The 25,045-nt window shown below is 41.8% G+C and overlaps 1 protein-coding gene across 1 annotated transcript in view; it reads right to left on the reverse strand.

The window, feature by feature from the left end:
- Dnah3 (dynein axonemal heavy chain 3) overlaps nt 1-25,045 on the reverse strand; it is a 179,165-nt gene that overhangs the window by 126,153 nt on the left and 27,967 nt on the right. The window contains exons 11-20 of the mRNA XM_051192820.1: nt 24,173-24,309; nt 22,405-22,510; nt 22,043-22,221; nt 21,120-21,304; nt 20,030-20,153; nt 11,616-11,769; nt 10,722-10,866; nt 7,951-8,162; nt 2,996-3,087; nt 59-173 (exon numbers count right to left, since the gene is read on the reverse strand). Of these exons, the coding sequence (XP_051048777.1) occupies nt 59-173; nt 2,996-3,087; nt 7,951-8,162; nt 10,722-10,866; nt 11,616-11,769; nt 20,030-20,153; nt 21,120-21,304; nt 22,043-22,221; nt 22,405-22,510; nt 24,173-24,309 (1,449 nt within the window). The remainder of the gene's footprint in view (nt 1-58; nt 174-2,995; nt 3,088-7,950; nt 8,163-10,721; nt 10,867-11,615; nt 11,770-20,029; nt 20,154-21,119; nt 21,305-22,042; nt 22,222-22,404; nt 22,511-24,172; nt 24,310-25,045) is intronic.

The following is a 25,045-nucleotide window of genomic DNA, read 5'->3' on the forward strand; positions in this document are numbered from 1 at the left end:
ATATTGACTACACAACACACAGGGCTGGTTTTAAGGAGTTCCCATTAGACTGACTCACAGTGTCCCTGTATTTCACAAAGCTGAAATTCATGTTGACCCAGTCTAACTTCATCTTCTCCAAGTTTTTCTCCAGAGAATATTCCTTACTGGCAGCTGCACCAATGGGCTCCAGCCTAAAGAGAGAACACATAAGCATCGACATCAACAGGAGGTGGCAGAGGAAACATCCAAGGAGAAATTTCAGCTCAGTGTTAGATTTCTAAAAGTTTTAATTTCAACAAAATGTTTTCTCTAAGGTTTGCCAACTAATTCCAATGTGTTTCCTGTTCGGAGTACTGATGTCTTTTTGGGCTGTTATAAGTTGAGCTTTTCTCCAAAATTCACACTGAAGTTCTAATCACCAATCACTCAAAATGTAACTATATTCAAAGTCTTTAATGAGGTGATTATACTAAAATGAGGCCATGAAGGCTGAGCCTAATCCAGCATGACTGGTGTCCTTATAAGAAGAATTGATGACAGTCACATAGAAACAGAAGACCCTGTGAAGACACAAGGAAAAGATGGCCATTTATATGCCCATGAGAGGCCTTTGAGAAGACTAGTCCATAGTTGTGAACTTCAAGACTCCAAAATTATGAAAAATAAATTTCTGTTGCTTAAGCCACCCAGCCTGTGATGCTTTGTAATAGTAGTTCTAACAAATTAGCACAGGCTGATAGACTTAGAAAGCAGTAACTCAAAACATGGTGCTTTGCCATGCCAAGGACAATGAAAGAATGGCGAGCAAAAGGTACCAGAAGAAGATTCCAAATTTTAGGCTCTCCCTGAACTACTCCCACTCTCCAGCTTCCTTCCTTAAAACAACTCATAGAAATCCAAATTCTTCCTTGTCAAGGATCCTTTCTTTACCTCCCTGCACAGGAGGTGTACAGAAAGAAATTTTCATGATGCTTTCCTTCCAGAAGGTTCCTGCTCTATATTCAGGATTAAGGAATTAATGCTACATACAGAGAAGTCATGGGGAATTTGAGCATTCAGGTCATGAAGGCTTTCCCTCTCCCAGTCTGCTTCCATTAGTTCAAGATCCCTTTGTCCAATCACATCTCCACATAGCCATTTATTTTTTATGGACTCTAAGCATAAAACTGCTTTTTCTCTGGAAATGTGGGTCTTCATTTCAAAAGGTTTCCATGACATGGAACTTTGGTTAAATATATTTGTTATGCTTTTCTTTTGTTAACCTATCTTGTTACGGAATGCGACTCTTCTGGTAGGTAAAGAAGGGGACCACCAAACGTTAGATACTACTTTGTCATAGGAAGCTGCTGTTTTATGTGTTGGAGGATGTTCAGCTCCATCCTTGACTTCATCATCTCTATTGGCCATTAGAATGTAATATGAACCACATATGTAATTTAAGTTTGTTAGTTACATTAGAAGAAAAGCAAGAGATGAAACCATTGATAATAACTTATTCCATTCAAAATATAATCATTTTGAAAAATGAATATTAAAAATTGTCATATTGCTGGGTGTGCTTTTGCACACCATTAATACCAGCACTTAGAAGGCAGAGGCAGGCAGATCTTCTTGAGTTCAAGGTTAGCCTGGTCTACTCAAGTTCAAGGCCAGCCACAGCTACAAAGTGAGATTGTTTCAAAACAAAATTGTCAGAATTATTTGCATTATTATTATTATTTATTTATTTTGGTTTTTCAAGACAGGGTTTCTCTGTATTGTTTTGGACCCTGTCCCGGAACCAGATCTGTAGACTAGGCTGGTCTAGAACTCATAGAGATCTGCCTGCCTCTGCTCCTGAGTGCTGGGATTAAAGGCGTGCACCACCAATGCCTGGCTACATTATTTTCTTGATAAGATTTTGAAATCCAGCTTGCATGTGCAAGTTCCAGTACATGGGGTCTAGACTAGTTAAATGCCAAGGGCTCAGTAGTGGCATTTAGCTTGGCTTCTGCCTTAGACAGCACTAACCCAGAGGATTAAAAAAACAAAGCAGATAGCCAGGCCTGCCCCCACAATTTGACCAGCAGTTTAGGTGGGGTCCAAGAACATTCTTTTCTAAGTAGATTCTTTATTATGGAGATGCAGTAGCTCTAGGTACCAAAACCTAAGAACCATGAGCATCCCTCTAGTTCCCATCCGAGTTGTCTAACAGACTTAAGCTGAGGTAATATAAAATAATCTCTCCATCTATTGTTTTTAAAGGAAATATGGAAAACAAATAGAATTCTGAATATCACTGATCTTAAAAACAGTATTTGAGGGGGTAGGAAAAGGCTCAGTAGTGAAGTGCTTGCCATACAAGCATGAAGAGCTGAGTTAGATCCCCAAAACCCAACTAAAAAATCTTGTGATGAGAGGTAGCAAACTCTTATAATCTGGGCACTGAGGATGCAGAGACTACAAGACCCCTTAGGCTCACTGACCAGACAGGCTAACCTACTTGGCTCCTAAGGAATGACACCCAAGGTTGACATCTGGCCTCCACTTGTACATAGACACATGCATGCACACCCCTCCCCCACATTTGTATCCCCACACTCATAAACACACCTACAAAAAAAAAAAAAAAAAAAAAAAAACCTTCCCAACAAATAGAACTAAACATAGCTATGCAGATAATGCCAATTCTCACCCTACAATTCCAGGACACTTGAGGAAGGGGGAAACAAAGATCTCTATAACAGTGTGCTTCATGGGTTTTAGCAGTTGCAGGGCCATTCCTAGTGTGCTCTTTATTTTAAGAGGAAACAGGCTCATGAAGGCTGAGTGGGTTTGCTCCAAGTTCTAAGAGTTGGGCAGAGCCTCAGGTTCACAGAAAACATTTGTTTTTAGTTTCCCCTTTAAATAAAATCTCTAACTCTTTCTAGTCACTTGGGTAAGTCAGCCCAAGTAGGGGCCATAATTCACCTTTACTTAGGAGATCACAGTGACTCCTGAACCAAACCTGTACAGAACGAGGGATGACCCTTACTTTTCAACAAATTTGCTGAATCCAAACTCGAGCATGTTCGCCAGGCACGTTGTCTCTGTGGGCTTTATCTCATAGCCAACAATCTCACTGATCTGCAAAGGAAGGATGGAGACAAGGGATGGTTGTGAAGGTAGCTCTGTCCAGCAGAACCTCTATAAGGATGGAGAATTTCGTTATCTGTCCTGTCCAGTATTGTAGCCACTAGTTCCAGGAGGCTGTTGAGCACTAAAACTAGGGCTAATCTCAGTGATGAACTGAATTTGTTCAATTAGTTTTAACATACTCAATTAAGTGACCGCATGGGACTGGTGGTTGTTGAGTCTGACATTGCGGATCTGAGGGTTCTGGAGGTTGTTACAGAGCCACACTGTGTCTGGTGTCTTCCAAGTCTGTCTCCCTATCAATTCACAAGCACCCAAGACTGAAACAGGGCCCCAGCTGTGTTTCAGTGGCCCATGGAAAGTTGGGTCCCTGACAAGCTGTAGTGAGTGTTTGCTGCGTGAGGGGGGGGAGACAGTCTGTTAGACACTCCCCAGTGCTCTGAGCTGAGGAATAGTAAGGATCCCTCTTCAAAAGAGCCCACATGCTGGGCTTGTGATCCTGACTACACAGCAGTCCCAGGAAGGAGAATCATAATTTCTAGTCCTGCCTAGGCTACAGAGTGAGTTTAAGGCCAGCTTGGTCAGTTTAATGAGACCCCATCTCAAAATTAAAAGTGAAAGGTGATTGATGGCACAGCATATACCTGTACTCTTGAAACACAACAGGATAAAGAAAAGCCCTCCATCCACTCCAGGGGGCTAATTGTCAGGGTTCCCCATTCCCCTGGTATGATACTCCCTCAGGCTCATCTCTTCAGTACACACCCCTAAGGAAGCTCTGAGTGAAGCTCATGGAAGAGCTGGGCAGAGTTGAGGACTAAACCAGGAATGAATGCCTTCTTGAAAAGATAATCCCTTGCTGAGGTCTACCTCTATTTAGCTTCCAGAGGATTAGAAAACAGCAGAGCAGAAAGGAGTGTGGGTGCTGTGTCACACTCTCCTATCCCTTGTCCTTGGCACCTGACATTTGGAGGAAAAGCCTGATTAAGTCAGAGAACTCGAATGGCTTCCAATCTGGGTTCTGGGGACCTCTGGAGGATCAGTATGGTAATAAACTAAAAATAAGGAACGTTTATTGGGGGCTTACTGTGAACGGGATTGTTTCAAGAGTTTCACAGACTTATTTTAGTCTCCTAGGACCATGAAGGGCATCTAATGTGTTCCTCCCATTTTACATCTAAAGAATCTGGGCTGGAACAATTATCGTGTCTAAGACCATCCAATTAATAAATTGCAGAATTAGCATATGGATTCAATTCTGACTCAAATAAATGCTATTCTCCAAACTTTAATGTTACATATTGCCCATGTGCCATACACTGAACAGCTCTGGACAAAGGTAGCATTTGGTAGAATTTTACAGTGCACAATCTGCACAAGTGTTCCTGGTACCTTGACCTTTCAGTTAGTGAAAATATCTACTCTTTACTCTCTCTCCTCTCCTCTCTCTCTCTCTCTCTCTCTCTCTCTCTCTCTCTCTCTCTCTGTGTGTGTGTGTGTGTGTGTGTGTGTATCCCATGCACCTGGGTATCATAGAACACGTGGAGGACAAAGGACATTTCACAGAAATTGGCTCTCTCCTTCTGACATATGGGCCTGGGGGGAATCAAACTCAGGCTATCAGGCTTGGTGGCAAGCTTCTTTACCTGCTGACCCATCTTGTTGGCCCCATTTATTCTTTTATACATTAAAATGCAGCAACACACAGACTATCTCTAGGGCTAAAGTACACTTACAATCACTAAGCATTCAGCATAGTGATTGGCTCACTGTGAGGACTTGGAGATTGGCAGAATATGTTAATTACATCTCTAATTTTAAGATCCTGAAACAGTGCTTTCTATGTAGACACTACTAGTTCCTTATGGTCTCCAAACCTCATGAACATGGCTTGTCTGAATTGAGATGTGTTCTGAATATCGTACTAAATACTTCACACTACTGATTTCAAAGTTGATGGGTAAGTAAATGATAATATGTACTAGTTTAGATAGCATATATCTATGAAATTTATTTTACTTTAGAAACTATGTCTGGGAACATAGCTTAATGACAGGACACTCAAGTCTCACATGTATAAGTTACTAGGCTCGAACCCCACTACCACAAAAAACAAAAAACAAAACAAACAAACAAAAAAGAAAAAGAAAAAAAGAAAAGAAAAGAAAGAAAAAAGGAAGAAAGAAAAAGAAAAAGTTGCAATCTTAAAGCGTGGCTGCTAGAAGCATTAGCAGATATATACAGCTGGTTCTGTTCTTAGGGATAGCACCCTTGGAGCTTTAGAGACAGTTTTGGTTCATAGCACTGGCTATGTGTTTCCTTCTCCAATCTTGTTTAAAACCCAAACAGCAATACCTTAGTTGGTATCTGTAAATTCTATGATCCAAACACAAGGCACTAGTTTTTGCTTTATTAAGTTCAAATGGCCAAGAAACCACAGCCCAGCTGTGCAAGGCCCCAGGAGATGCGTCCTCAGACCTTGAGAGCTAACAGGTGGCTTACTTTCTAGAGCCTTTTTTGCCAGAACCAGAAGCTATGTAAATGCAGAGACATTAGAGCAGATTGTAGTTTTGATAGGCTTGGGGCTGTCACAGGTGTGGGGCCCTAAGTGGGGACAGCCCCTTGTATATCTGGTGACCCATGTTCTTTCTTACCTGCTCAGCCAATTGGATATTCACTTTAGAGACTCATTACTTCCTTCCTGGGGCTGCATTCCATTCTTACTTTTGATCCACTGCTCCTTCTGCCTGTTTCTAGTCTCACTCCTCAGTACCCTCTTGGCTTTACTTAAGCCAAAAAGACCTGGATTCTAACTCCCTCCTGGTCCACTAACTAGATAAATGGCAACTTAATATCTTCAATTCTCAGGTTTTTTCTTGTGAGCTAGAGATAATAACAGTCCCTATTTCAAAGAGTTGTTGAAGATGAAATGGGGGAATTCAAATAAGATATGCAACACAGTGTCTGGGAGCTTACACTTGAGCTGAGATCACTTCTGGGTTGTAAGTCTAGGGGATATTTGGAAGGATGAGAACTAAGAATGCTTGGTGGGGAAGGGTTAGTGCTTGCACCTGAGGACAGCATGCTGACAGAGGAAGCACCGGTGAAAAGGCATGGAGACCCCTGGAGTGGGTTTTTTGTTTGTTCTTTTGAAATTGAGCAGGGGCTTGAATTTAGAGGCTTGTGCATGTTAGGCAAGCACTCTATGACTAAGTTACACCCTTGGCCCTAAGGAGTGTTCTTTAAATGTGGATGAAAACACTTTGAATAGTGCCATCTCAAGGAGAAATCTGGCACTATAAGAAGTCACCCAACATTCTTAGCTCCTCACATAGGTCAAAGATCTATGTTATCTACACCCATGGGGATAGAAGCCCCATGAGCATCCCTAAAACCAGAAGCCCTTTGCAGATTCCCTTTAGGGTAGACGCTCACGTGATGACCTAATGACCTATCGCCTGCCATCCTGAACAGCATCCCAACCCTTGCTGAGGTCCTGAGTCCCCTGCTTTACTGAGAAATGGAAGATTGCTCCTTCCTGTAGACAGATCTTGAACTACTCAGGAATTAAGATCCCGATCTTTCTGTGGAGATCAATAGGCTCTTCATAATGAGCTCGGGGGTTCACTTAATGCGTTGTGTGTTGAGAGACTGGCTCCTTCCAGATCATGACCTCAATCTCATGCATAGTTCTTAAAGAGCAATCCGCCTTTGTCAAGCTGGCCACCTTGCCACTTCACATAGCAGTTCCGGGGGAGAGGGCATTTCAAGGCCACTTGGAAGTGACAATCACTTTAGAAATACAGCAAGCCTTCCTTTTGGTGCTCAGTGTTCACACTACACTCGTCACCCTCACACTTCACTGCTTATAAAAGTCCTAACTATTTTTAGGGAGAATAATTATTGCTCTAATTTATAGGCTTAAAGAAGTTAAAGAGTGCAACTTACTTCTTTCTTTCCTTGTTTGAAAGAGGGCCTCATTCAGTAGCCCAGGCTAGCCTAGAGTCTACCACGAAGCCTGTCTCAGCTTCTCAAATGCTGGGACTATGGGAACGTGCCATCACACCCAATATGCCAAAACTATTTCTAAACCTAGCCTATTTGGCCAGGAAACGCTATACCAAAGGCAGCCTACACAGGGATCGTCTGCGATCATTTCCAAGGTCCCAGAGAAGTGGGGGGGGGGTGACTTCCTTTTTGTGTGTGGAGGAGTAAATCAAAGCTTTCTCATTGTGACTGTACTCACTGTCTAGAATATTTACACACCAGCAGTGGGGACCCAGCAAAAAGGATCAACCTGGTCATGAGAAGGAAAGTCCATCCCACGATCTACCCATTCCCTTCCTGATGATCAGTATGCCTCTTTGGCCTAAAGTAGATTTTCTTTTCTTGTTTTCCCAGGGTCCCCAGACTAAAGATTCAGGCATTATGCTGGCCTGCCCCTGTCACCTGGCAGAATGCACTCAGGCAGTACCTGGTCAGCCCATGGTTCCATGTTTGCATAGTCTCAGGTGCAAAGGACCCTTTTAAAAGTAAGAACACTACCGACTTAGGCTCTCTTCCCTGCTCTTCTCTTCCCCTCTCTCCTTCCTGTTGTCCCCCTGGGTAGGCAGGACTTTTCCTGTCTCCCTCTTATCTTCTGTCCTCTTTGTATCTCTTTACCTGTTTTCTCTTCCCTTCTACCTCCCTTCCCTTTCTAATAAAACCAGTCACGTAAGCACTGTCTGCCTGGCGTTATTTGTCCCCCACCTCGGTCACCCTTGCCTACCATGGTTCCCCACCCAAGGTTCCCCACAAGCTTTATCATAACACCCGAGATGGGGCAGGCTGGACCACACCAAGGGTGACAAGAACCTGCTGCCAGTGCCGATCCTTCATGCCGGGGTTGCACGAGATGTTGAGGATGGGTATGTGCTGCTTGAACTTTTCAATCTTCAACTTGACGTTCTCTGCTAAACGCCTGGGTGCAGGCACATCAATCAAGGTCTTGGTCAACTTGTATGTTGTCCTCCACATATTCCCAATCTCCTCTGCAATTTCCTCAGCATTCAGTAAAAAGAGGGGTCCTAGAACAAAGAGCAGTTCAGACCATGATGGAGATTCTTGTCATGTGTTAACTCCCTGGACTTGAGAAGGGTGCCAGTTGTGATGAAATGAACTTAGACTCTGAGGTTGAGCCGGGATCCAAACTGAAGCCTCTGCTTAGCCAGTAGAACCTTGTCCAGGCCTACCACACTATCACCTGCCATACATGGTAACAACAGACTCCTGGAAGGGTGACTGTAATCAGTGTGAGACAGTATAAATAGAACGGTAAATTTCACCCTTGGCATATAATGTATGTACACTCAGGGAGTTAGTCATTCCAAGTAGTTTTAAATGCCATATTAGTAGTATTAAAAGGATTTCAATGTGTTGTAAAATAACAGTTCGGGAATAGGAGCCCTTTAGAGTTCTGAGAATATAGAATATATTATAATTCATCTAAGTTTGAAATTATTAAGCAAGAAAAGTAAGAGAAATACAAAGAGTACAAGCTCGTGACTAAAGTGAGGGCCTGAGTTTGGATCCCTAGCACCATGTTAAAACAAACAAACCAAGCTGGGTCAAATATGTGACTGTAACCTCAACAGTGAGATGGGAGGGACAGGTAGATTGTGGGGGCTCTCTGACCAGCCAGTCTAGTCAAGATGGGGAACTCCAGGCTCAGTGAGAGGCTCCTCCCCAACACACATACATTTTAAATGACACTTCAGTTTTTAAAGTATTTCAAAACATTAGTCCCCCCACACACACGCACACTTTTTTTTAGCATTGGCTTTCACATTCAACCCAAATATCCTGATGTCCCCATGGTAATGCATTACTTCCTATTGGTACCTTCTAGATTAGCATTACTTCCTGCCTTATGCTATAGCTAACTGACTCATAAACATTCTCCAACTCCCCAGGGCTGCCTAGACCAAATGCAACTCCATTCACTTAACATGCCTCAGCAACTCGGTGTTTTTTGTCAAACTACTAAAAATTAAATCTTAAAAGAAAAAGTAGGGGCTGGCAGAAAAGTTGGAACAGGAACCACTTCCTGGATGGGAAGAGGCTCCTGACTGGCAGGTTGACTGAATTAATGGTGACTTTACCAGCAGGATGAATTTTAGGCTAAGATACAAAGTCACTGTCCCCTCTCAACCACACAAGCGACCCTCTCAGGCAGTGACTCAGGCCAAGAGGTACAGAACGTGGCCCAGAGGATGGCTTCATCCAGGAGTTTCTGGTGGCCATAGAACAAGGAATTCTGCTTCTCAGTACACACTCAATTTCAGTGGCAAACAGAAAAAAAATATTTGTTTTTTTAAAAATGAAAGTAACGTGATACTTTAAACATCCAGTCACCAAACACAACTTTCAAAGTTGTCTTCTTTAGGTTTGTAGAGAGTAAGAAATGGATACTCCTACAAATCGCTTGAAGAATGAATTAAAACATCACTGTTCTGGAAGACAATAATGAAAGTCAGGTTTCCCCCACAAGAGTCATTTTTAAAACCTTATTAATTTTCACAACATGCCTTTTGGATCTTAGACATTTTCTACTTAGGAATTCATCTAAGAAAAACAGTAGTAGAGTGTCTCTGACCAAAATACACTACACACATATATGAAACTGTCAAAACATGAATAAGAGATGTTTGCAAAAAGAGAACAATCATAATTGCCTGGAGAGCCCCAGTAAAGATGTTCATCCAGCTGAGTTTATCATACTGAATCCCTAGAAATGTATGTCTAGGTCTCTGGTTTTGTCCTTCTAACACCCTGAGCAGAGATGGCCTTCGGGGTCTTAATGAAAATCAACTTTTTCCCAATAAATCACCTTCGCCAAACCCACCTCCTAAAACCCATACTGTTGTAATAATATATTATACTATAACCTAATACAAAAATATATAAATACATAGTTACTACATATTTATCATATAATATAATATAAATTATAATATGCAAATAACTAAAATATAACATATTCTATTGCATATGTAACATGCACAATATACTATATTGTAATATAATATAACCCATAATGAATAACTAATATTTCCATGTGGATGGCTGCAGTGTATTCAAGTTGAAGGAGTTTTTCTCCCAGTAAATTTGTTGGTCCTCTGTTCAATAAGACAAGGCCTACCAAACTGCTAGAACCAAAAATACGAAAGCCACCCAGGGTTTTCCCTTCATTCTCCTTGACTTATGTGTCTACTATTCTCTGTTGGTTCTACCCACACAGTGCCTCCATAGACTCTAAAGCCTAGAGTGAAGGGTACTTTCTAGATGCTCATGCACTCTGGCCTTTAAAGCAGCACCTTCAGAGGCTGTTCTCAATCTCTCTCCTTTTCTTGGAATCATCACCATGACAAAGGCTCTTAGGTGCTGATGGGATTTGAACCTGGAAATACTCTCTTATTCTTTAGTTCCTTGTCTCCCTTTGTTATCACATCAGAAAATATAAACTGTGGCTGTCTTAACCCAGAGTTCTGGAATCCAAAGAGCAAATGTGATTTCAGAACTGGCTGGATGGACCCGCATCCCCTTCTCCATTCCCACTGTGCTGGCAGGGTTAGAACTTGGCATACCGTTCATCCACTCCTCCGACTTGGTGCTGAACTCATAGGCTGTTACCCACAGCTGCTCATAGGGCACTTTGTTGGTCATCAGGGTTTGCAGAAGAGGGAAGGAACTCTTCTCCTTCTCCAACAGTTCTTCTTCCTTGTTGATCAACTGTAAGAAAAAGAAGACACTGTCTGCTGTGTAGGTAGTTCTCTAGAACTCCCAAAACCTCCGTGGCAACTTCCTAAGCATTGAGAAAACCAAATTGAGGAGGCAGACACTCATTCAATGGGGCAGACTTAGCAGGAAGGTCCTTCTGCTGCCTTTGAGGGCCATGGTACCTGAGCTCTAGCTGCTGGAAACTAATAACTTTATGCTTGCTGTTTTACCTTTGTTTCCAACATACTGTAGACCTCTTCATTTTTATAATTTCTACATGAAATTTACTTGTTCAGATGACTGTTTACCAGCCTTCTTAAATTAACTTGTCTCAAAAGGAACAGTTTCAGTATTTTTTTTTTTTAACAAAACACCTTGCTAATTGACTTTTGGAGAAAGTAGCTAAATGGCTCCAAGTTTTTTTTTTTTTATTCCACTAAAGTAGGCATCCATAGGGATAACAAGTTGCAAACGTTTGTTCCAGGCATTGAGACAGCTACATGAAACCCTTTGCATATTACTCAGCACATAATGGATACACAACATACATAAGTAGGTTCCTTGCTGTAATTTCTTTGGGTACTTCATGGTTTACAAACACCTGATAAAATGCAAACACCATATAGAAAAGGTAGTTGAACATACTCATGAAAGGATAGGCCAAGCAACAATGCTTGCACCTTACAGGTGTCATGCTCATAAGCTAAGAACCAGAATGACCAGAATTTAGAGTCCTAAGTCTCCATCATAAGGTTCCAAACCTCAAATTCGGCCAGTGCAAGATCTAGGTTCTTGGAGAGTTCATTAAGTTTTTCCACGTTGTTCTTCATTTCTTCTGTTGTCATCACTTCACGCTTCCTAAAAGTTTCCAGTTCTTTGCCATAGCCTTCAAGTCTTGACTCAAATTCTGAGCACCTAAAAGTGAAGACAGCCTCATCACATCTGAATCTCCATTGTTTGTCCTACCCAGGTTATCAGCCTGAGAAGGAATTGTTCTTTTGACACCTCCCTCACTCTGTATCTATCTAAGAGCAAATGAAGAAGGAGTAGTAAAAAGGAAAGAAAAGAAAAGAACTTACCATTTACTGGAGATGGGCTGCTATAAGCCTACTGGTAATTGAACATGCCTAGAAACGTTTCCTGTCCAGGTAAGTGCATGATCAAGTATATATTTTATGCAATGCTTATTCATTCCACCACTGAATATTTATTATTGAAGCCTGATACATCCCAGAACTAGGTATCAGAAGAGGATCTGTGAAATATGCTATTAATTTCTATTGGAACATCCATTTTAATTGGATATAGATGATAAGCATGGATAATGAGTGGGTGGATGATTGTAGATGGATGAATAAATCCACAAAGATATTTCTGATAGTAACAAATGCCCTAAGGAAAGCAAAACAGCAAAGTGAACAGACACCCTCCCGTTATCCACTCTTGCTGGACTGTCTACTTCACCCATATGATCAACAAATCTCGTCTTCATTTATTTCTTCCTTTACCCAATTTAGGCAGATGATCTAGTGTTTAGTGGACAGAAACTAGAGCCAGGAATGCTTGAACCAAATGTCTACTTTGGTATTAGCTATATGGTCTTTGGGCAAGTAACTTAAATTCTCTATACTTCAACACATACACACATATATTATGAATTTAAAGCTAAATAGCTAAATAGAAGTTAATATAACATTGTCCAAAATTGAGCTTGGTTTATCACAATCACTATGCAAGAATTTTCTCTCATTGATGCAAATCTATACATTGTCTTCATTAATTCCACATGTTCCCAGCAGATGCAGACTGTCTGGCATATAGACAATATCAATATTCATTGAATGAACAAGAGAGTTTGTCACCAAGTACAGTGTTAGTGACAGCCCATAAATTTTGCTCTTCTTAGATTTTGTTTTTCATTCTGCTATAACAATTTTAAATGTTCTCTATTTTTCCTCTTACTAGTACTTCAAATTACTTGAGGTTACTTTTCAAGTGATTTGGTTTGGATTTCATCTCTAATTGTACCATGTGCAAGAAAGTCTCTGACATGATTCCTACCTCCTGGTTCATACCCTGTATAATTGACTCTCTCAAGTTTGGGCTAGATATAATAATTCACTTCTAATCAGCAAAATATGGCAAACAGATGGGTCGCCCCTCCAAGAAACTTCACAGGAAGGGCAATTTCTATTTCTTTTGATTATTCTTTTGGTCTTACTCTGAAGGAAAACAGCTCTCCTGCGGAGAGGTTCTTGTGGTGAGTAGAGCCTAGGGCCTACAAGGTGCTCAACCCTGCTAATAACCATGGGAGCAAGCCCAGAATTGGATCATCAACTAGTGGGATCCCCAGCCCACAACCTGCTAGAATTCTGACTCCAGTTTCACAGGAGATCTGCTATCAGAGACATACAGCCAGAAATACAGCTGAGGGACTCTTGGAAGTTCTGACCCAAAGACACTATGAAATCCTCATTGTTTTAAGATGCTATGTTGTGTTATGTCACAATATATATCTAATATATAATTATATGATTTTTGCTCCTTATAATTTTTTGAGTCCTGAAAGATGGTCAGTTTTTAATAAATATCTACGGGCATTTAAGAATAGATATTTTATATTGCAGGGTAAAGTGTTTGATGGGCTATTATGAATAAAAGCCCCTGAAAAGAGCCTCACCTCTCACTGAGCCTTCTTTTCAAGGCTGATTAACTGACCAAAATTTCAGTGATGGTGCAGGGTTGAGATGTTGCAGGTCCAAAGTCTAATTATAATTTCTCCTGGGCTATCTTTAGCTCTCTGCTCACCTCTGTGCCTGACCTAACATCCTTATGATGCATTACATTAGCAGACCACTAGCTTCCACCATCCAAAGTGCTAAGAACATTATCAGTCTTTGGGCTGACACACAGATTTTCTCCTTCTGCTGTAATTCCACCACTCAACGTTTTCACCCATATCTGAAAAGGGCTGGATTTATACCTTCGTTCTGCTACTATAAAAACAAAACAAACAAACAAAGAACCTCAGCAGACTGTTAACACATGGAAATGCAGAGGCTGGCGTAACCTGAGTCTGTGCTCCCCAGCCATCGGCACTCATTTTTGGTCCCACAATAAACTCCCCTTATTCCTGGAGAGGTAGAAGGTGTGTTTTCATGTTGATATTATCAATGTGGAGAGAGAATAGGAGAAACACCCTGCCAGCGAGTCAAGATTACTGTTTATTCCAGTGTCTCTGCATTCAAGTTACTCTTCTATGTGAGTCATGCACTAGTTTATGTAATTTATATATAAGAACTGATGTCTGCTCTAGTTTTCTTTTACCTATCTAAGTAATCACCTCTGAGCCACTGATTCCCCCAAAGTGTTATTAGCCAACTGGGAAACTAGACAACCCTCCAGTCTGGGGAGGCGTGGCTTCATCCTCTTCCTCATCGTCGCAGCTTCTGTGCCACCTTGGTCCTTCTTACTATTCTTCCTCTTTACATGGCCCAGGTGGCCACTACCATAAGGAGAGCATAAGGAGAAGCCTATCTTCTGGAAGTCCAGATACACAATAAAGGATAGGATATGTCTTAGTTCGGATTTCTATTGCTGTGAAGAGACACCACGACCATGGCAATTTTTTCTTTTTTTTCCAAGATATGGTTTCTCAGTATTGCTTTGGAGGCTGTCCTGGAACTAGCTCTGTAGACCAGGTTGGCCTCAAACTCACAAAGATCCCCCTCCTCTGCCTCATTAGCATTGGGATTAAAGGTGTGCATCACCAACGCCATGGCAGCTCTTACAAGGAAAACATTTAATTGAGGTGGCTCTCTTACAGTTTCAGAGGTTCAGTCCATTGTCACCATGACAGGGGCATGGCAGCATGGAGGCAGAAACAGAGAGTGCTACATCTTGCAGGCAACTGGAAATCGACTGACAGTCACACTGAGGACAGCTTGAGCAAGAGAGACCACAAAGCCCGACCCACAGGCCACACCTCCTAATAGTGCCACTCCCTTTGGGTGTGCCACCATCTACTGTGGACCCTGCTGTGGTGTTGGTGGATGAGCACTCAGGTATAGTGGATAGGCTTGGCCAGGCCCATCTTAAAGACCTGGACCTGAAGCTGCCATTGCAAGAAATCTCCAATCTTCAGGCTCACGTATAATCCAATTTCATCTTTCCTCACCCAGCATCCCAGTGCTAATGAGTAACTGCAGCAGAACATTGCCTTCAGGAAGATGCCGTGGCCCTATTAATTAGTCCAGTGTCAGCGGCTTCTGGGTGGCTCTGTGGATCTTGGCCAAAGTAAACTTGACCCTCCAGACCTCGTTTGTTCCAGAGCCCACATTTGCCTATCAGCTTCTGTTTCTGATTAAGATACAATTTCTTAAAGGGTCTCCATGAGGTCACGTGGGTTTTATGACAAAACAATCATGTTGGTTCCCACTAATACTTTTCTCTAACTCAGTGGTTCTCAGCCTTTTTAATGCTGAGATCCTTTAATACAATTTCCTCATGTTGTAGTGACTCACAACTGTAAAATTATTTTTGTTGGTACTTTACAATTGTAATTTTGCCACTGTTATGAATAATAATGTAAATATTTGATATGCAGGATATCTGATGTGCAACCCCTGTGAAAGGGTTATCTGTTCCAATGGGGTCGCAGGCATAGGTTGAGAACATTGTTCTAACTGATTAATATTTAATTTTTCTTCTTCTACTTCTCCTCCTTCTTATTATTATTATGCTTTTTCAAGACAGGGTTTTTCTGTGTATTCCTGGCTGTCCTAGAACTCACTCTGTAGACCAGGCTGGCCTTGAACTCACAGAGATCTGAGATCTGCCTGCCTCTGTCTTCCAAGTGTCCAGCTCTTAGTATTATTTTTATTTTCCATTTTCCTCTGTGCATGGTATGCATGTGTGTTGGCATACATGTGCATGCACACATGTGTTTGTGTACTCACATATGTGGAAGCCAAGGTTGATGTGAGGAACCATCCTTTATTGCTTTTCACTTTATTCATTGATGCTGGGTTTTAAAAATCAAATCCAAAGCTTGACAATACAGCCAGAGGCTGGAATTAATGGCAGCTGCCCACACCAGACATTTTATATGGTTTCTGGGGATCCAAAGGTCAGCAAGCATTTTAACCATTGCATTTGGAGAGAGAGAGAAAGAGAGAGGAGAGGAGAGGAAAGAGAGAGAGAGAGAGAGAAGTGCATGTGGGCATCAGAGTAAAACTTTCAGAAGTTGGTTGGTTCTCTTCAACCATGTGTTCTGGGAATTGAACTCAAGTCATTGATTTTGGGTGGTAAACCCTCTTACCCACTGACCCATCTTGCCAGGACACTTTTCTTTGTATGGCATGTGATAGTCTTGGCTACAGGAAGCTTAAGTTTTCCTGATATCGATAAGAACTGAAACTATATTCGTAGCAAGATTAAATCAATTTTTAAGAATTTATGTGAAACAGAAGAGGGTGGAAAAACACAGTAAAAATTTTAGAGGTACAACCAGAAAACTCTAGAGTTGTGCCAAACAACACAGTTTCTTTAAAAAAAGAGAGAGAGAAAATGAAAGAAAGAAAAGAAAAGGAAAATAATGTATGAGTTGAAGGGGACCAAGAGATTTACAGAATAAAAGAAATTGAAGAGAAATAGTGGAATGCATTAGAGTCAGTTAGAGTCATTCATTATTCTGGTTCTCATTCAAGTAAGTGGACTATAAAAAGAAAACATTAGCCCCTTCCAGGTCCTAGATTAGAAGTTTTCAGTAACCTCCTACCTTGGTTATAAAATGAAATGCACCCTTAATACTGGGACCTTAAGCATGCAATCCTCTAATTTTATGATGTCAGCTGAATAGCCATCCTCCTAGTACCCATCAGGGAGCCATTTGATGCTGATGTACCCAGCTACTCTGTCCTCCTCATTTTTGCTCACCCATCTACTTGTCATCAAGTGTCTTCTGAAATGAGTGCCCCTCTGACTTGCATCAGGCACAATTAACTGGGCTGGTGGTTCCTGCTCATTTTCCTCAGAGAACTTCTACATGTTCACACTCTGCCTTCCATCTTCTCTCCCACCTATCATTCACAACAGAATGGGGACTCTGAGAAGAGGAGTGGCAATGGGACCATAAAAGGAAAGAAGGGCAGGGGCCCTTGCCACCCTGTTCTTTCCTGATTATCTGAGCTACTGGGAGAGGCTTCCTGCTTTTCTTTCTCTCCGTTTGATTCTCTTCACAGCCTTTGTTTAGTTTTGTTTTGTAATAAGCTATTAGTTTAGGCTCTGGAAGGCATTTAAAGTATCCTAAGTGTGAACAAATTTCATTCATACACTCATCAAAACCTCAAGCACCTGCCACCGGGAAAGCACAGTGCTGTGTCTAAATCCTTAAGAATGTGTGCAAATCCATTCCCTGAGCCATCTTCCCTTCTTTTTCCAAGATGCCCAAGGATCTTCCATTATGCTTCATGGAAGAGAGTAGCTCACACTCAATGCATTGTCTGTCTTTTGTACCAACGACAAAAATCTACAACAGAGTTGAGCAAAACAGGAGGAGTGGGAACAAAGCTGACTGAGCAGTTGTCTGCACAACTACAGTCAGCATTTCATTTTACATTACCAAATTTCTAAGTACTATATCCACATAAAAGTGAAAAATCTGCTAAAAGGAGTTATGAATTTTCCTAGAGAACAATACACAGGCTTGGTGACCACATTAGAATATTACCAGTGTCATCCTTTGTGATTTTGTGTAATTGCTGAGCATATTATAATGTCTAAGGTATGTTATAGCACATATGTAGTTTACTACATATAAATGCATTTCGTATAATAATAGATTCTGAAAACTAGTGTGAGTAACTGAGCTGTCCTTGGGACCTTTGGAGTCCAAGTGAGGATAACAGAGGTATTTAAAGTGAGTGATGGCCATGATTATGGCAGTAAATACAATTCCCTCTGAAGGACAAAGTAAGAAACTTCAAATAAGGGCTCAGAACAGGAGTAGATATAGGTAGGGTTGAAGGAATTTATTGCTGGGTCTACAAAGTCCAGCATAGGATGTTTCAAATGCTGTTTCTCCAGTTGGTGACACTGTTTTTGGGATGCAGAGGAACCTTTGGAAATTCAGGCCTAGCTGATAGAAATAGGATACCTGAGGTGGCTGGCCCCTGGTTCTTACTTTGTTCTCTCTCCTTCCTTGTCCATAATGACCTGCACAACTTCTATCACACACTCCTGCCTCTGTATGAACTGAGCCATTCTGCCACACCCTGCCCATCACAATTGACTTAAATACTTTGAAACCACACACCGAAATAAATCGTTCTTCCCTTATTTTGTTTCTTCCAGATGTTGTGGTCAAAATGCAAAGGTAACCAACAAAACAAACAAAACTAGTCAGGTAACTAGCTACTAGCACTGGAGGGAAGCCCTTAGGACCCCTGTGGCTGAGGGGGACAATGTGAACTGAAACCATATCAGACCATAGATGATTGCCATTCAAAAGGATACTGATATTGCTGCTCAGGGCCAAACATAGCAAAGGAGGAAGAAATAGAATTTGTTCATGCTCCAGCCTCCTGCAGGACTCACCATTACCAGAGCCCAACCTCAATCCAACAGACCATGGAAGTAAGTCTCTCAGACACTGTTGGAGGACGATGGACAGTAGCTGGAAATGGGGAAGCTAATGGAGAATGCTTGACACTGAACCCCAGAACGGATGTCAATTGGGGAAATGATGTCCACTACCTTGGAGAGGAAACAAGACTGTTTCCACAGACGATAGATGGACACATGGTCATTCTCAGCCTTCCTCACTTACATGGAACAATAGTCAGTCAACATTTACCAAAAGGACACCTGAGCCAGGGATGCTTCACTGAGCCTCTGTTGCTAGTTCAAGAGATCCCTGCCCAGAGAGGAGAAACCCTGCACTCTTCCTACACTACAAGTGGCAGCTATGGTTTCTCCCAGGGCGGGTACCTGCACATGCACTGCCTCCATTCAAATTTATACTTACAGTAATCTTTTTTTTTTAAGGTCAAGGTCTCTCTATGCAGCTTTGACTGAGACTCACTATGTAGAGCAGGCTGGCTGGTCTCGAACTCACAGAGATCCTGCCTGCTTCTGCAAGCTGAGTGCTGGGATTAAGAGCCTGCACCACCATGTCCAACTATTACGGTATATTTTGATAGCATACCCACAATGCTTTGGAAATTAGGAAGCATTTCTCAGTCCAAGGAGGTCGCTGTTAAAGGAGGAGGAAGCAGGCAGGGTTGGAGTGTCTACCCCAAGCGCCGGCTCTGACGTGGACACAATCAAAAAGTCTCATTTCATCCCTTCAGCATGGTGAGGTAGACTCTAAAGGATCCTGTTTTCTAGATGACAGATGGGATACTCAAAGAAATGTCAAACATGCTTGGGCTTTTCATCTGACTATCAAAACCTGGATTTGCTTTCTGCTTAGCCTTAACTGTCCAGGCTGAGAGGCAGCATATGAATGCATGAGGTACAGGTATACTGGAATTCCTTGTATTTGTTGCTCGATTTTCCTGAAAATCTAAACTGCATTGGACACTGCATCAGTCCTCCCAGCAGGTTAAGTTTTAGGATCTGGAAGACAGTATGTAGTTATGTAGAAAAATATGCCTATTCTTGGTTTTCTGTATTTCTCTGTCACTGGGTTGAAGGATTAATTTCATAGATGAATACACATTCATGTCTAGAACAGAGTACAGCACATGGTAAAGGTCCACAATGGGTGTCTATGACACACAATGAAGGAGCACACGTTTTACAGTGCATCAGCACAGCGAAGGAACAGCTGCGGAGTAGGCAGTGGTTCCGCCCCTGCCACGCCATTATTCTCCCTGTCCTGCTCTCCGGTGTGCTGTCATTGCTGAGGAGGCTGTTATCACAAGCCACTGTTTTTGCCCTTTCCTCTCTGTGCCATCACATTCTCACTAGTCAAACTGGGGTTGTGGGGCAGTGTACTACAGTGACACAACTCAGAGAAAGCATCCCTCCATGGGAAACAAGGGAAGTTCCTTCTCCACCAATGACCAGCCAGTGCTGTGACAGGCTCTAGACAGAACCAGAGATCTGCAGAATGGGTGGTTGTTCAGAATTCAGACCTCATTCCCAAAGAAACCACACACTCCCCCTGTACCTTTTTATTAGGTCCATCTCTGCCTGATCTCTCTTGCTGAGGAGCAGATTTCGGCTGTTTTCAAAGACATCTTCTATCTGGTCAGGCCAGAGGAATAGGGTGCTGTTAAGTTTGATATCCTCATCTGCAAAACATACAGAGTCTGCTGCTGGGCACTGTTCGGGATATGGGGAATCAATTCAGCAGGAAGAGTGGTCGGGAGTCCCACCTCTGTGGAATGGTAGTAAATAAATGGAATCGTGTGGATGAATGAAAGCCAATGTTCACTGGGCACTTATTGGAGACCATGCTAATATATAGACAGCATTATCATCCTTATTTCCATAAATGGGAAACACAGTGAAGCTACATGGTCAGATTTCAGTTTCAAGCCCAACCAACCCTACTTTACTGACTTCTAAGAAGAGTCAGAAACATAGGATAGAGTTCCCTTTCTCTATCTCTCAGTACTTCATCTCATCTCCAATAATGGCAGTAATAGTTTCAATACCATCCATAAACCCTGTCACTTATAGCTCTGGTTAGTGAAAGTGCAGAGACCAACTGGGAGCCTAGCATGCTTCCATGTAGTCAAAGGCACAGCTTCTGAATGTATGGGTGACTGCTTAGCCAATCACTTTGCATTCCCAGTCTCTGCCATTGTTTTCCAACTAACATAGTTTAGCCCATGTAGTTCATAAGTGTTTTCAACTGGGAAATGATTTATGAAGAGCAGAAGAATGTTTCCCTTATAATCTAATTCTTACTTCAAAACTCCAAGTTGATCCAGGAATGCTTTAAGGGGCCTAATGAACCTGGAACCTGGAACATTTTCTCCTTCTAAAGTATGCAAAAATAGGTTCTAGCCTCTCAAAGGTGGGACTTATTAAAATTATAGGCAAGTAAAAACTACCTATATATCAAGAAATTCTGCATTTGGAAAAAACTGTTCATGAACATCAGACATTTAGATGCCAGGATAGGGTGTTAAGAACCAGAGGCCAAGCCTCTAAATGTACCCTCTCTCTGCCTAAAATATTTTTAAAAAGCATATTTTAATATTTATATAGGAACACAAGCATGCATATGCATACATATGGTGCAAACTTACGGGGCAAGTCTGCATAATCCATCAGGAACTCGAGCCTCTCACTTGCATCTCTAAGTTGCCTCCGAAGTTTGAACACAGTGACATCACTGGATTTCTTTAGGTATTCAATAAGGGCCACTAGTTCCGAGGTGTTGGCAGGGATCTCACTGACTTTGTCAGCGATGGTGTTGTACTGATTACAAATACTGTGGAGGAAAAAAAAATGGTCATAACAACCACCATCACCATCACCATCACTATCACCACCATCACCACCATGATCATCACCACCACCACCATCACCATCACCACCATCACCACCACCACCATCACCATCACCATCACCACCATCACCATCATCATCATCACCACCACCATCACCATCATCACCACCACCATCACCACCATCACAAACATCAACCATCACCACCACCACCACTATCACAAACATCACCACCATTACCACCACCACCACTATCACAAACATCACCACCATTACCACCACCACCACCACCACCACCATCACCACCATAAACACCACCATCACAAACATCACCACCATCACCACCATCACCACCATCACCATCAACACCATCATCACCATCATCACCACCATCACAAAAATAACAAACATCAACCATCACCACCACCACCATCACCACTATCACCATCACTACTACCACCATTACCACCACCACTACCACCACCACAACCACCATCATGTGCACATCTGGGTTTGAGTCAACATTGTGGTCTGAGGTTGATGTGAGGAATTATCCTCTGTTGCTTTTCTCCTTCCCAGGCTAAAAATACAGGTGGGATACCACACCCAGTTGGCATAGTATGGTTTCATGGATCTAAACTCTAGTCCTTACACTTGTGTGGCAAGAGCTTAACCACTAATCCATCTCCACAGCCTAAATATTTCCCCAGAATTTGTATACCTGGTATTGGTTTCCCGGTTTACATCCACTTGATACTGAATCAAACGGTCTTTAAGATTTTGGGCTCGCTCACAGAGGTCATGATTTAGAAACAGGGCATCAAGACAGAACATGGCCAAAGGCACAGTGATGTGCATGGATGCAATTTCATTTCTCCTCTTTTTTATTCTATTTATACTCTATAGAAAGAAACACATTTATAGTTCAATTAGTATTTGAGCTCTATCCATTGTCCCTAGCCTCACTCTTGGTCAGTACAAGTCCAGTACTGAGCTTGGTGCTCATAGAAATCCACTGATTGCTCAATGGATTAACCATAGCACATGTTACCAGGGCATGAAATTCTGAGTGGCATCTCCTACCATCACAAAGTCCTCAATCTCATGATTTTCCTCCAGGAATTCAGTGATGCTTTGTTCTGCTGTGTTATCCAGCAAGTCATCGTACTTTTTATATACATTTAAATATCTTTCATGTTGAAGAACATAAAACAAAGCACATAAATGTAAGTCAATGAGTTGGATGGGAAAGGGCACAACTAAACAGGAAACAACATGTAAAACATTAACTCAAAGAGAAATACAATAGAAATAGAACTGGAGATTCAGGATTTTGGCTTCTAATACCAATTATGTGACTTCCTTGTAGTACAAACTTAGAGAAGATACTTAGTTGGTTTTTCGAGAAAGGGTTTCTCTGTGTAGCCCTGGCTGTCCTGGAATTCATTTTTGTAGACCAGGCTGGCCTCGAACTCACAGAGGTCTGCCTGCCTCTGCCTCCTGCGTGCTGGGATTAAAGGCATGCATCACCACTTCCTGGTGGATTTTTTTTTTAAGATAGTGTTGTGTTTTTATTTTAAGTGGCTATAATAAACCAAATTTTATAAGGTTATCATAAACCTTACCTGTAGTGAAATATGTATAACAATTATTACCAGGCTGATTTATAGTAAACGTGAAATGAGCAGCAGTGCCCAGCTTTCCTTCCAACCCCCCAGACCCTATGCTTAGTTTTAAGATGAAAATTTGGAATTAAGTAGCCTATGGCATATGAAATTAAGATCATCTGTTTTCAGATCATGTAGGAATGGTTGGAGAATTTTCTTCCAACTGGAGGATGAATCTAGAATGGTTTGACTTAAGATAAGTTTGAGTTAGCTGAGTAATTATTCAGGGTGACATGGTGGAGCCCCAAGGGACCCACAGACACTCTGAGACTGCAGCGAAGCCAGGGCATGGTCAGTCTTTCAGGAGATGCATGTTTAAGACCCATGAGCAGGGAAGCCCTGGAACAAAACGCACCAAGGTGTCCTTCCAACCACTAGATTAATCCATGTTCTCAACAGAAGTGATTTGCCCTGCAGGAGGGTTTTGGCCACATCTGGAAACATTTGCCGGTTGTCACAGTGAGACAGTTCCTCCTAGCATATCATGGGTACAGATAAGGATTCTGCTACACATTCCACCATACACAGGGCAGTCCTAATCCCAACATAAAATTCTTCCTACTGAAAATGGGAAATACACACATTTGCATCAAACTCATTTGGTGGTGAACTATGAGTGATCACTAGTTAAGGGCAATCTTACAGTGTAAGTGCAAACCTTAAGATACTTTCAGAGGGAAACAATTCATGTTGAAAGCTGTCCCACACAGATATGAGATTGTTGATTGAGATAACTCACAGGTTTCTCTCTGTGTGGTGATACATACCAGCAGTCCTGCTACTCAGTAGGCTGAGGCAGGAAGATCATGATTTTGGTGTCAGGTTGAGCTACATAGTGAAAACGTGATTCAAAAACAAACAAAAAATACCTGAAATATTAGAAGTTTCACAGCAGAAATATGACTTTGTTACCCACATCTTGCTGAATATTGTTTTTCTAAATTCCAGAAATGTGGTCCTGTGACTTTCAGAGAACAGAGCAAAAGTGCTTAGAATTTGAGCCATGGCTTTCATATTTACTGCAGCCTGGCATGGGAAAGTTATACTCTCTCGTCTGTAAAATGGGGATAGTCATATGCAGGCAAGCACTGGCCATTGATTTTGTATGTGTGTTCCAGGTGTGTGGGGACAGGACCAATACTAAAGCCCAACTAGGTTATAAAGTTAGAACTAAACCAACTTACTTGTGAGGCCCAACTTGATTTTTCTTAAATACCTCAAAAGTCTCATTCACAAAATCAGAAACAAGGTTTTCTTCAGGGTGAACAGTTCCAAGGATCAAATTATAGCCTTTCAACTCTGGGAATAGTATAGATTCCACCTAAGGAGCAGAAATCAGTCTTGGATGTTTGTAAGACACACAGAGAAACAAAAGGGAAGAAGGCATCAATCACAGGCTCTCACAGTGAACTCATTTCCAGGGACATCACTTGTATTTTTACTTTATTTTCTCTTGGCTAGTGTCAGAATCATACTATCCCCTCGACCTTCTCTCCCCCCCACCCCATCCCCTCATTGGTTGATGTTCTTTCAGTCTCTACTCCTTTCTAGTCTCAAAATCTTAAAGAGAATCCTTCTGGGCTCCCAAGGGATGTTGGTTTCTGTATTTAATGTTTACCATCTGTAATCTGCTTGGCACTTACCATTCTTGCAATTAAATGATTATGTAATGAGCTATTCTAGATGACCCCCAGAGTATAAATATCATAATGGAGCTGATTTATATGTGTTTATGTATGTTAATGTTTATGCAGGTGTGTGTGTGTGTATGTGTGTGTGTGTGTGTGTGTGTGTGTGTGTGTGTGTGTGTGTATGCGCGCGCGCACGTGCGAACACATGCATGCATGTAGAAACTAGAGATCAACCGTGAGTGTCATTACTTAGGAGCTGTCTACCTTGTTATTTGGCACAGGGTCCCTTATTGGGACATGGTCTGCCTATTAGGCTAAACTGGCTGGCTAGCAAGTTCAAGACATCCTCTCATCCCTTTGTCTTTGCAACCAACCCCAGCACTTAGATTACAAGCATGTGTCACCATGCCTAGATTTTTGTATGGA

The sequence above is a fragment of the Phodopus roborovskii genome, unplaced genomic scaffold (assembly GCF_943737965.1).
Source record: "Phodopus roborovskii unplaced genomic scaffold, PHOROB, whole genome shotgun sequence".
NCBI lineage: Eukaryota > Metazoa > Chordata > Mammalia > Rodentia > Cricetidae > Phodopus > Phodopus roborovskii.